This window comes from Phyllobates terribilis, unplaced genomic scaffold, assembly GCF_046119375.1.
Source record: "Phyllobates terribilis strain yellow unplaced genomic scaffold, ASM4611937v1 Scaffold_4__5_contigs__length_816908805, whole genome shotgun sequence".
NCBI lineage: Eukaryota > Metazoa > Chordata > Amphibia > Anura > Dendrobatidae > Phyllobates > Phyllobates terribilis.
Window position 1 is genome coordinate 798,147,825 of NW_027362764.1, and position 12,681 is coordinate 798,160,505.

A 12,681-nucleotide genomic window follows, 5' to 3' on the forward strand; every position below is an offset into this window, starting at 1 on the left:
CCAATAGGGACAGGGGGGAAAAAAAAAAAACCCACACACACGAGGGAGGATGAAGGAGGGGCTATTTGACCTCTGTGTTTCCTGTCCCTATTAGGGTGGGGTGACATCCTCCTTTGGTGCTGCCGTGGGGGGGGGGGGGGGGGGGGGGGTTATTGGAGAAAATAGTAAAGACAGGGGTGATCATTACAGAGAAAGTTTATTCAGACATAAATTCACAGGTCATGAAATGGAAACTTCCTATGAAACAGGTCCAGAAAGCAATCTCATATCACAGCAGCTACGAGCAGACTTTATTCCTATTAGTCACAGAGTCTGAATAAACCTCGAGCTCGCACATCGACAGGTACTCCGTGTGCCCTGCGATCACAACGCTGACGTACCGACCCTCCATCCCGTTACAGCAGAAGGACAAGGTGGAAGAGGCAACATTCATGACTGTGCCGCACCTGGAGGAGAGAAAAGCAGCAGATGTGATGTCAGCGGATCATTCCTTCATATACACCATCTGAAGACCAGAAGACCGTAGGGCAGTAGTTATCAGTTACACTACCAGAAAGACCCTGAGCTTGGTGGTTAATAGTTACACCAATAGTTTGGTACAGAACTTTCCTCAATACTAGGAGGCAGAGACCTTGCCAAGTTACTACCAGGAAGCAACAAGCTCAAGTTTTTTATTCTTACAGTCCATCTATGCAGGTTCCTGGCAGTGGGGGGGGGCAGTTTCCATCTTAAGATATGATATGGCAACACAGGTGATCTTGGTCCAGGTCACTCCAACTATTCACTAGGGTCCCCAATAAGTAGTCATCAGGGGGGCATATGGGCAGTCGTGCACGCTTTAAATACGATAGTGATAGAGGTGATCAAAGTTATCAGAACTAGATCTTTCAGTGCACACAGGCGGCCATTGCCCTCGACAGCACATACTGGTTACATAGCATGAAATGCTGCTGAGAATTCAAATCTACTGTGCAGCATAAAAGATCATTTCACCTGACAAAACTGGCAAATTGCTTGTTCGTCAGATGATCAGCAACTTGAGCTACCTGCACTGAAGTTTTTGGTTTGGTCTACCAGAAAACAAATATTTAGCCTTTTCTATGAACTTACACCGGGTTGTTGCTGTCGGGGGAGTTCCCGATTCGGACCTCGGCCCCCATCAGTCGCTCCGGACAGCAGTCCATCCGGTTAGTTATGACGACGGTTGATATCTTGTAGCTCTGGCTCAGGTCCAGCTTCCACCAGGGATCCTTCTCCAGGTCGGTGTGAGTGCAGGAGTCACTATTGAAGTCGGTGTCTTTATTCCCATCAATGGCGTTCTTAGCCAATCCGCTCCTGGTGGAATACGGATAGTCCGACACCTGGGAGGCCACTCCGGCCCTCGCTAGGTTTGTGGCTGAGGAGAGAACAGAAGAGGTCACTTATATGGAGCAGATATGTGGGTGCTGCCAGCACCATCTCATCCTGGCACTGCCCATTAGATGGATCTAGGTGTGGGAAGCTGGACAGAGGAGAATGTACTGTCCAAGCTGGTCCTCCAGTAATATTAGAACTGCCCAGCCACCAGACAGTAGCAATACTGAACCGCTGTGTGCCGGAAACAGACACAATTGAGGGACTGCAGGCTGAGAAGAGTGATGTACAGTAAATATAGAGCAGGGTACTGCCGTATGAGGCTGTATATAAAAGGGGCAGAGAGAGGATATACTGGAGGAGGAGGCTTAGAAAAAATATTCTGCAGAATGGTGATATTTGTGGAGGAATGATGTACTCCAAGATGGGGCCATGTATAGAGCGGGATAAGAGATGTACTGCAGGATTGTATAGAGGGGTTGAGAGGAGTAAATCTGCAACACCCAACCCCACAGTCTGTAAGACGCTCCCACGTAGCAGCACTTCATGGTAACTGCAGGGGGAGAAGTCATTGTGCACAGATGGCTGTGGCACCAGATTAGAAGGATCACACATTACCACTCTGGGTGTTGACCGCTGCCATCAGTCTTGCATCTCCTGGCAGCAGCACACTGGATTTGTTCTTTTAGGGATGGGGATATGGCAATTTATTCATACAAAAGGTAGGTAGTTATCAAAACACACACACACACGTCAAGCCCAAGGATGGGCTGCACCACTCATTGTCATGAAGGGTTAGCCAGACGTCAGGTTTATCACTACACCACGAATAGGAAATTTAAGAAGCAAGAGGTGGACATAATGTTGGTCGAACCAAGAAAAGGGGCCAACGGGTAAGGGGGCCCCAATGCACTATTCCACCTGCTATGGAGGTAATGACAAGTGTGGACTACACCAGGGCCTCTTCTATCTGGTGACAGCCATGATGACCTGACTTACATCTCACTTCTGATACTACAGTCGCTGTGATCTCTGATCGGACTCAGAACGTCCCACCCCATGCACCGGAAACCTCCATATCCTGAGAACTACGGCACACAAAACCCACCATAGACTGAGAAACAGGGCTGTGGAGTCGGTAAGCCAAACCTCCGACTCAGACTCCCTCATACATGACAATGGACACCGACTCCACAGACCTGGTGGTTAGCACTGTACTATATATAGGGCAGCACAGTGGCTCCGTGGTTAGCAGGGCTATGGAGTCAGCAAGCCAAACCTCCGACTCCTCAATTTCCCTGACTCCGACTCCCTCATACACGGCTCATGTGTACAGATTCATCTCAGCTAAAAGTCCAGACCCCGAGATCAGGAATAGGACATTTCATAACTTTCCCAAATTCTTATGAAAAAAAATATTCCCCACAAACTGCATTGAACTACTGCACCCAATTTATTATAGATTTTAGGAGTTGGAGTCAGTCCATTTTATTCTGACCACCAAAATGAGCTCAGACTCCACAGCCCTTCCGAGAACTACCCCACGCAAAAACCACCATAGACCGAGTGGGACTGCGCACAAAACCCACCATGTGGGAGATGTTTGAGCATCAAGACTAGAGATGAGCGGTGTTCGACTAGAACTGTTCGCCAATCTCAAATTCGAGCTGTTTTGGGCGGTGTTAGAGTTGTTCGACGAACCCGAACGATTTGCAAAAAATTCGGCTGTTCGAGGTTATGTTCGATAACTGTTCGTGCACCAAAAGCTTGTCCTGCATGTCTGGCGCTATTTAGAGCACCAATCATGCAGGGATTGTCTGCCACTCACTGTAATGCCACAGCCATGGTGGTTGTGGCATTACAGTGATTGCCCAAATCGATGGGAACAGTGCCAACAGTGAAACATGAAAAGCCGGCAATTCAGCAGCGGCATACACCTGTACCCGACAATTTAGAACCGAAAGAATAGAGCTTCACACATAGATTAGATAGATAGAAACATGTCAGTCACATATATAAGAAGTACAGTGACAGTGTTGGTTACTGTACTTGTCATTTAGTGTTAAAATAAAGGATTTATTTAAAAAAAAATTGGCGTGGGATCCCCCATAATTTTAGTCTCTAGTGGAGGTTAAGCAGACGGCTGGGGCAGATGTTTGAAGCCTGGGAAGGGGGTAATACCCACGGAGCTTCCCAGGCTAATATCAGCCTCCAGCTGAATGCCTAGCCTTTACTAGCTATTAAAATGGGGGACCCCCCCAAAAAATTGACGTGGGGTCCCCCCTATTTTAATAGCTAGCAAAGGCTAGGCAGACAGCTGGGGGCTGATATTAATAGCCCAGGAAGGGAGCCATGAATATTGGCCCCCTCCCAGGCTAGAAACACCAGCCGTCAGCCACCCCAGAAATGGCGCATCCATAGGATGTGCCAATTCTGGCACTTAGCCTCGCTCTTCCCACTGCCCTGTAGCGGTGGCAGTGGGGTAATAGGGCTGGGGTTGATGTCAGCTTATAATGCCAGCTGACATCAAGCCCAGGTTATTAATGGAGAGGCGTCTATAAGACACCCCCATTACTAACCCCATAGTCAAAGTTACAAAAAAAACAAACACCCAGAATAAAGTCCTTTAATTGAAATAAAGACACAATCCTTTATTGTTCTAAATTAAACTCTACTTACCATCACGCCCATTCCAGCTGAAGCCAACGATCCCCTGCAATAAAAGAAAAATAATAAAGCAACATAATCCTTACCTTCCCATGGTTCCCACGACAGCTTCAGCTCTGCTACATCGAGATGACAGGCTGGACCGCAGCAGAACGCTGCCATCCAGCCTCTCATCCCGCAGACACTGAGAAGCGCAGGCTTGCTTGCGCTCCTCAGCGTCTCTCTGTGAGGGCATCCAGATGAGCCGAATTAATGTCCAATGAACTCGGCTCACCTCATGCACGTCACCGACAGCGTGGGAAAATTCTCACGCTGAAGCGCTGAGTGCAAGAGAATTCTCCCACGCTGTCAGTGACGTGCATAAGGTGAGCTCATGTCCAATGAACTCAGCTCACCTCCTGCACGTCACTGACAGCGTGGGAGAATTCTCCTGCACTTAGCGCTTCAGTGTGAGAATTCTCCCACGCTGAAGCGCTGAGTGCAGGAGAATTTTCCCACGCTGTCAGTGACGTGCATGAGGTGAGCCGAGTTCATTGGACATTAACTCGGCTCATCTGGATGCCCTCACAGAGAGATGCTGAGGAGCGCAAGCATGCCTGCGCTTCTCAGTGTCTGCGGGATGACAGGCTGGATGGCAGCGTTGTGCTGCGGTCCAGCCTGTCATCTCGATGTAGCAGAGCTGAAGCTGTCATGGGAACCATGGAAAGGTAAGGATGATGTTGCTTTATTATCTTTCTTTTATTTCAGGAGATCATTGGCTTCAGCTGGAATGGGCGTGATGGTAAGTATGGTTTAATTTAGAACAATAAAGAATTGTGTGTTTATTTCAATTAAAGGACTTTTTTCTGGGTGTTGTGTTTTTTTTTAAATACTTTACTAGAAATTCATGGTGGTCATGTCTAATATTGGCGTGACCCCATGAATTTTGGGCTTAGGGCCAGCTGATAATGCCAAGCTGGCCCTAACCCCTTTATTACCCAGTGAGCCACCGCATCAGGGCCCTGGATGAGTTGGGTACAGCGCCAGAAGATGGCGCTTCTATGAACGCGCCATTTTCCGGGGTGGCTGCGGACTGCAATTTGCAGCGGGGGTGGCCCAGAAAGCTTGGGCCTCCCTGCGCTGCGGATTCCAGCCCCCAGCTGCCTAGTTGTACCTGGCTGGACACAAAAACAGGGCGAAGCCCCACGTATTTTTTTTTTAATTATTTCATGAAATAATTAAGAAAAAAAGGCCTTCCCTATATTGTTGTGTCCGGCCAGGTACAGCAGGCAGGAACGGGCTGCCCCCAACCACCAGCTGCCTATTTGTACCTGGCCGGACACAACAATATAGGGAAGGCCTTTTTTTCTTAATTATTTCATGAAATAATTAAAAAAAAAATACATGGGGCTTCGCCCTGTTTTTGTGTCCAGCCAGGTACAACTAGGCAGCTGGGGGGCTGGAATCCACAGCGCAGGGAGGCCCAAGCTTTCTGTCCCCCCCCCCCCCCCCCCCCGCTGAAAATTGCAGTCCGCAGCCACCCCGGAAAATGGCGCATTCATAGAAGCGCCATCTTCTGGCGCTGTACCCAACTCATCCAGGGCCCTGATGCGGTGGCTCACTGGGTAATAAAGGGGTTAGGGCCAGCTTGGCATTATCAGCTGGCCCTAAGCCCAAAATTCATGGGGTCACGCCAGTATTAGACATGACCACCATGAATTTCTAGTAAAGTATTTAAAAAAAAACACAACACCCAGAATAAAGTCCTTTAATTGAAATAAAGACACAATTCTTTATTGTTCTAAATTAAACCATACTTACCGTCACGCCCATTCCAGCTGAAGCCAACGATCTCCTGAAATAAAAGAAAAATAATAAAGCAACCTCATCCTTACCTTTCCATGGTTCCCATGACAGCTTCAGCTCTGCTACATCGAGATAACAGGCTGGACCGCAGCAGAACGCTGCCATCCAGCCTGTCATCCCGCAGACACTGAGAAGCGCAGGCATGCTTGTGCTCCTCAGTGTCTCGCTGTGACGGCATCCAGATGAGCCGAGGTCATGTCCAATGAACTCAGCTCACCTTATGCACCTCACTGACAGCGTGGGAAAATTCTCCTGCACTCAGCGCTTCAGCGTGAGAATTTTCCCACGCTGTCGGTGACGTGCATGAGGTGAGCCGAGTTCATTGGACATTAATTCGGCTCATCTTTATGCCGTCACAGAGAGACGCTGGAGCGCAAGCATGCCTGCTCTTCTCAGTGTCTGCGGGATGACAGCGTTCTGCTGCGGTCCAGCCTGTCATCTCGATGTAGCAGAGCTGGAGCTGTCCTGGGAACCATGGAAAGGTAAGGATGAGGTTGGTTTATTATTTTACTTTTATTGCAGGAGATCGTTGGCTTCAGCTGGAATGGGCGTGACGGTAAGTATGGTTTAATTTAGAACAATAAAGAATTGTGTCTTTATTTCAATTAAAGGACTTTATTCTGGTTGTTTGTTTTTTTCACTTTGACTATGGGGTTAGTAATGGGGGTGTCTTATAGACGCCTCTCCATTACTAACCTGGGCTTGATGTCAGCTGGCATTATAAGCTGACATCAACCCCAGCCCTATTACCCCACTGCCACCGCACCAGGGCAGCGTGGAAGAGCGAGGCTAAGTGCCAGAATTGGCGCATCCTATGGATGCGCCATTTCTGGGGTGGCTGACGGCTGGTGTTTCTAGCCTGGGAGGGGGCCAATATTCATGGCACCCTTCCTGGGCTATTAATATCAGCCCCCAGCTGTCTGCCTAGCCTTTGCTAGCTATTAAATTAGGGGGGACCCCACATCAATTTTTTTGGGGGGTCCCCCATTTTAATAGCTAGTAAAGGCTATGTATTCAGCTGGGGGCTGATATTAGTAGCCTGGGAAGCTCCGTGGGTATTACCCCCTTCCCAGGCTTCAAACATCTGCCCCAGCCGTCTGCTTAACCTCCGCTAGAGACTAAGATTATGGGGAACCCCACGCCAATTTTTATTTTAATAAATCCTTTATTTTAACACTAAATGACAAGTACAGTAATCAACACTGTCACTGTACTTCATATATATGTGACTGACATGTTTCTATCTATCTAATCTATGTGTGAAGCTCTATTCTGTCTGTTATAAATTGTCGGGTACCGATGCTGAATTGCCGGCCGGCTTTTTTAAAGAGACGGTGCATGAAAACACTAATATTTTTTTTATTAAATCCTTTACACTAAATGACAAGTGCAGTAACCAACACTGTCACTGTACTTCATATATATGTGACTGACATGTTTCTATCTAATCTATGTGTGATGCTCTATTCCTTCTTGTCTAAATTGTCGGGTACCGGTGTATGCCGCTGCTGAATTTGCCGGCCGGCTTTTTTAAAGAGAGTGTCTTCTGAGCAGTTTGTCAGCTTTTGGACACCTTTGCAGGTGTTTTCTATGTGTTTCTATGTGTTTTTGTTTGCCTGCCATTGGTTTTAACGGTGTTCGAAGGTGTTCTACGAACAGTTCGACGAACATCCCGGTGTTCGACGAACCGAACCGAACCCGAACACTACGGGGGTGGCTCAACACTAATCAAGACACCTCAGCCATTAAAATTTGTACTTTGTCAGTCGCTGAGATTCTTACATTTCCCCGGTTTTCCAGCTTGAACACTGTTTGCTGACAGATAAATCTGGCATCAAAGTCACCAGAAAACCAACGCCTTCATGTCAGCCAGCAGTGGTTGGCATATTATGGTCAAATGGTGCACAGGTTACAGCACCGTACAGGAGCATAACATGAAGCTCATGGGCCCCAATGTAAGAGCACCAACGGGGCCCCCAAATACTGCAGGTCTAATAGTATTAGGTCTTTTCATATAGGCCAAAGGGACTTACTGGTCCCCTTAGGCTCCAGGGGCAATTGTAACCCCTGCACCTATTGTAGTTCCATCTCAGGGGTGTAAGGTCAACCTTGTTGGGTGCAGGTCGTGGAGACCTCAGAATCTCCAGCCTTCTGACCCCACTATAATCCCACCTTGTGGATATCTCACCTCCTGGTGCAGGAGCGCATCCCAGAGCCAGAACCACAGATCCCAGCAGAATCAGAGACGACACAAGATCCATCCTGAGAAGAAAAGGAAAAGAGACCAAGGATGTTCAGTAACATCCAGAGAAAAAGATATCTTACTGATCCTGTGCAGACAATAGAGTCAACTCTCCCCTCATCTAGAATGGCTGATAACAGGGAGTAATAGATTGTAGGACAGGCAAGTACAGCTCTCCCCAGGTGCGATAGACATATGAAGGGCTCATGCTCCATTCAGGAAACCCACAGTCAGTGCTACACAAAGCAAAGCTAGAAATACTCTGCAGTCCAGCATGGCTGATAACAGGGTACAGTAGCTTGCATTTACCTTTTAGCAGTATAAGTGACTTGCTTGCACTCTCTTCACAGCTGCTACCACCACCTGCAGATCAGCAGCCTCACAGCTGGGTATTTATATGTTATTACTCACAGCCACGCCCCTCCTGTTCATAGCTCCTCCCCATGCCCCCCCCCCTCCCCCCTGAGCTCACTGACTGATGGTGTCCCAGCCTCCCTCCCCCCTTGGTGGGGTGCAGCTGGTGACCACCATTAGTCCTCATGTCTCGGTTCGGGGCTGCCTGTGTCTGCTATTCTCTGTGCTCCTCGCACTTCTCTCTTCCTGAGAATCTGTGTAAGGCTCAGTTCACACTATGAGTATCTGGCAAGTTTTTGATGTTGCAGGTTTTCTATATCTATTAGCTATATTTGATTGCTTGTGTTTCTTCTTTGTGTTTTTATCTCTTTTTGATGTGTTGCTTTTATAAAGCCGCTTTGTTTTTGATGCCTCCTGGTCTTTGGCGTTGTTCCTTCAGCCCTGTGCAGATTACGCTGTTTGTCTGCAGATTTTCTTCATTTCATTTAAGTCTATGGGGAAAATTTGCAAAAAAAAAACCCAGCACATTTACCGCAAGAAATATTGAGCTGTTGCAGATAACATGAATGATCTGCAGATTACACCGAGTGCAAGAAGCTCAGACGGCAGCGGATCTCCAGGGATCCATCCTCACTGCTGGAACTGTAAGGCTATGTTCACACATCATGTTTTTTTCTGAAGCAAAACCTGATCTCTTGCCAGGAGGTTGTTCAGGATTTTTGTTGAAGTTTTCTTGCTTTTTTTTGGTGCTCTATCTTGCAAAAAAAACAACCAAGGCACAAAATCCTGAACAAGAGAAAAAACAAGATGTGTGAACTAAGAATTCTGGAATCTCATAGACTTTGCTGGTTCTCTAAAACGCAGCGGAAAATATACATAAAAAACGCATCAAAAAACGCTGGAAAACCAAGATCTGTGAACATAGCCCTAATTAGACACAATGAAAATCCACAGCAACAAAATATCATGGCGCTCACTGCACCATCACTGCAAACGAGCAGAAAGGCAGTGTATAAAGGCAGGCAGCGTATATAGACAGGCAGGGTATATAGGCAGGCAGTGTATATAGGCAGGCAGGGTATATAGGCAGGCAGCGTATATAGACAGGCAGGGTATATAGGCAGGCAGTGTATATAGGCAGGCAGGGTGTATAGGCAGGCAGGGTATATAGGCAGGCAGTGTATATAGCAGACTGCAGTGCACATAGCACAAGAGGCTCCATTCCAGTTCTGTCTGCTGCAGCTCAGAATCGGAAGAGTCTCTTGGTGCTGGGAGTGTGCGCTGCTGTAGGTGTAGCGCCCCGAGGGCTCGGCTGCTACAGGGGTATTGCACCTCTGCCAGAGGTGTGATATTCCACTCCCGGGTAAGGATGGTCTGTGGACCAGGGCTCGGTAGGCTGCATGCATCACACACACCCCATTTCCGGGGGACAGCTCAACGGTGCTCCCACTATACAGTAATGCAGGCACAACAGCATCTGTCCCTGGCTGGAGTGGGGAGGGGGGAGGAAAACCCAGTGATGTAGGAGCAGGAGGGGACGGTTTCTGGGCATAGGTAGGAGCCCATTGGTTGCAAGTCACCTGGGCTCATACACAGAGAGGGAGGTATATAAGATGGGCACCATCTTAGAACAGTGTTCAATCTGAGAGAGGAAGTGACAGAGCAGGGCCTCTGTGGCGGGCCTAGCCTGTGAGGCCCAGCCAGCACTGGAAGAAGAGTAGAAGGAGTGCAGCCAAAGAGGGCTGACAGGGAGCTGCGGCTCAGTCTGGGCCCAGCTCCAAGAGGCAGGCCTGGAGAGAAGGAACAGAACACGAAGAGAGGCCCAGAGACACGAAGGCAGAAGGAACCCCAAAGGCCCAGGAGATTGCGGGTGACGGGTTGGCAGAACAGGGTACCGGATCCCAAGTTGGTAGAGGCGACTAATCCTTAACCAAGAACCGGAGGTCGTGATCATATCTTGGTGCAACCCCTCGCTACACCTACTAGAAAGGCACACCACATAGGGTCAGGGAGGTGAGCACAAAGCCCTCCCAAGAGAAGGCCCGTGGGAGCTGGACAGACGTAGTGTCACAGGTGGGGCACGGCCAGAGAAAGGAATAGAACGGAGTCCTGTGACACACTCTGGAATTGCCTGGGGGTTGACCGAGCCCCTTGCTTGGTGGACGCAGCACGGCTTGGGCAGTCACTACCGGTACCGAAGTGATTTGGAACATAAAGAACTGTGAGTAAAGCATTTGAACTGCAACCCCACGTCTCTGTGCTTCATCGCCGTACCAGCACTATTAGTGCTGGGACGCCCGCACCATCACCCCCACCATCTACTACACTGCCCTGGGGCTGCGCTCTTCCCGTGGGGAGTCACACTATCTTTGCTGCATACACCATCAGCCCCAGCGGTCTGCCCTTGCAGAGGCGGTTCGCACTGACCGCAATCCACGGGTGGCGTAGTCGGACATAAAACCATAAAATCCCATAAATAGACTGCCACTGGTTTGACCACCCTGAGCCACTGGACCAGGTCGCCGCCACGGAGACTACAAACCCCAGAGACCCGGTTCCGGGTAACCCACTACACGTGTACGCTAGGCCCAGGGGGCGAGTCATAGGAGCTGGGAAGGAGGGAAAAATATCTCCAGGACTTTTTCATCTGACCCCTTCCCAGCTACAGAGAGGTGAGCCTGGGACTGGCTTCCGGGGCTGGGCCCCCGGCTCCCAGCTCTCTGTCCATGCCGGCGGGGGGTGGGAGGGCTCCGAATCCGGCTAGGGTGACCACCAGGTCAGGCCAGTGCTCCGGTGCGAGGACCTGCAAGACCCCTGAGGCCATGGCCGCAGCGGCTCCTTCCCTGGGGGGGGGGGATACAAGCAGGGGTGCCGTAGCCGTGCCCCTTGACTGGGGCACTAAGGTGGTGGAGGAGTCTATTGTCAGATATGGCTCCCGCATACATGCGCACCTCTGCGAGTATGAGGAAACCTATAAACAGCTAAGGACCCTCTGGGGGGAGTTGACGGTATCGAGGGATAGAGCCAACAGGTACTCTAACAACAAGAGGGCCGCAATCCTGGTTAGGAAGCTGAAGAGGTCCATCCAGGCATTGGAGGCCAAAAGATGTGACATCCTCGCTGGCAGTGGCCCCTTTCGGGAAAAGTTGGAGAACGGCGACCGGTTCAGAGCCATGACCGGTGGGGCTCCTGGGGGTGTCAGGGAGCCCCGTCCAGGTGGAGGAGGAGAACAGCGAGCTGGAGTATGAGGAAGAGGACGCACCCTATCAACCTGGTGGCCTGGAAAGAGTTCTCCAGGCGTCTCATAGCGGGATAGCCCCCCAGCAAGTGGCTCTCCCGCCAGATTCCAGCCCCTCTGAGGGTAGCGGGAGCAAGGGGGAGGAGGAGGATAGTGGCAGCAGCAGTGAGGGGGGCTATCCAGCAGATCGAGTCCCTGGTATATTTTGAGAAGCTTATGTTCGGGGATGAGGTCTGCATGGATGAGGCGACCAGGAAGGGGACAAAGAGGTAAAAAAAAGGCACAAAAAGAGTAAAACATCGGCGGTTGAAAAACTTGTGTATGTCCCCCTTCCTGGGGCCCCCCGGTCCCACGGTGCAGCACCCGCTGCCCTCCCCGGCTTGGGCTCTGTGGTGGGTCCGCATCAAGGGAGTGGGGAGAGTGTTGGCTATCAGGTGCGGGGCGCCGTCTCTGCTTGTGTGGCACCCCAGGGGTCTGGTTGCCACAGTAATAGAAATATTATGTTTGAGAGCAAGTGGGAGGTTTCTCTGGTCAGGAGCCCTTAAGCATGCAACACCACCCGCCCAGACCTTGGAGGGGAGGAATCTGCCCTTAAAAACTGGGTCTGGGGCGGGATTAGAGAGTGAAGTCCCAGACAGAGACGCAGTCTGGTCTGGAGGACAGCAGACACAGGGAAAGGAAGACCTAGGAGCTCTGTAGGAGCAGCAGCGAGTGCCAGGGGCTGGAAGCTAGATAGCTTGTCCTGGCTGAGGACACTAAGACCGGACACGGAGTCCGAGGCTGTGGGGACATCCAGGTCCAGCAGCAGAATCCAACAGGCAGGGGATTCCAGGTCCTCTGGCCATAGAAGTCCGGAGGCACGGTCACAAGCAAGGGACCAGCACCGCCATCGTGGAGCGGAGGCTAACAGAAGGCCCCAAGTCACCGGCCATACGGGTGAGCACCACACGGTATACTCAGGGACGTGGGCTACTTCTACCCA

General features: G+C 50.2%; 1 protein-coding gene across 1 annotated transcript; it reads right to left on the reverse strand.

Moving 5' to 3' along the window:
• Positions 1-221: 221 nt before the first annotated feature.
• On the reverse strand, positions 222-8,501 carry LOC141266092 (fucolectin-6-like). Its single transcript, XM_073680003.1, has 4 exons — positions 8,417-8,501; positions 8,054-8,127; positions 1,111-1,396; positions 222-446 (listed from the first exon to the last, which is right to left on the reverse strand). Exons 2-4 carry the CDS (start codon positions 8,124-8,126, stop codon positions 278-280), a joined length of 528 nt encoding a protein of 175 aa, XP_073536104.1. The 5' UTR covers position 8,127; positions 8,417-8,501; the 3' UTR covers positions 222-277.
• Positions 8,502-12,681: the final 4,180 nt, after the last annotated feature.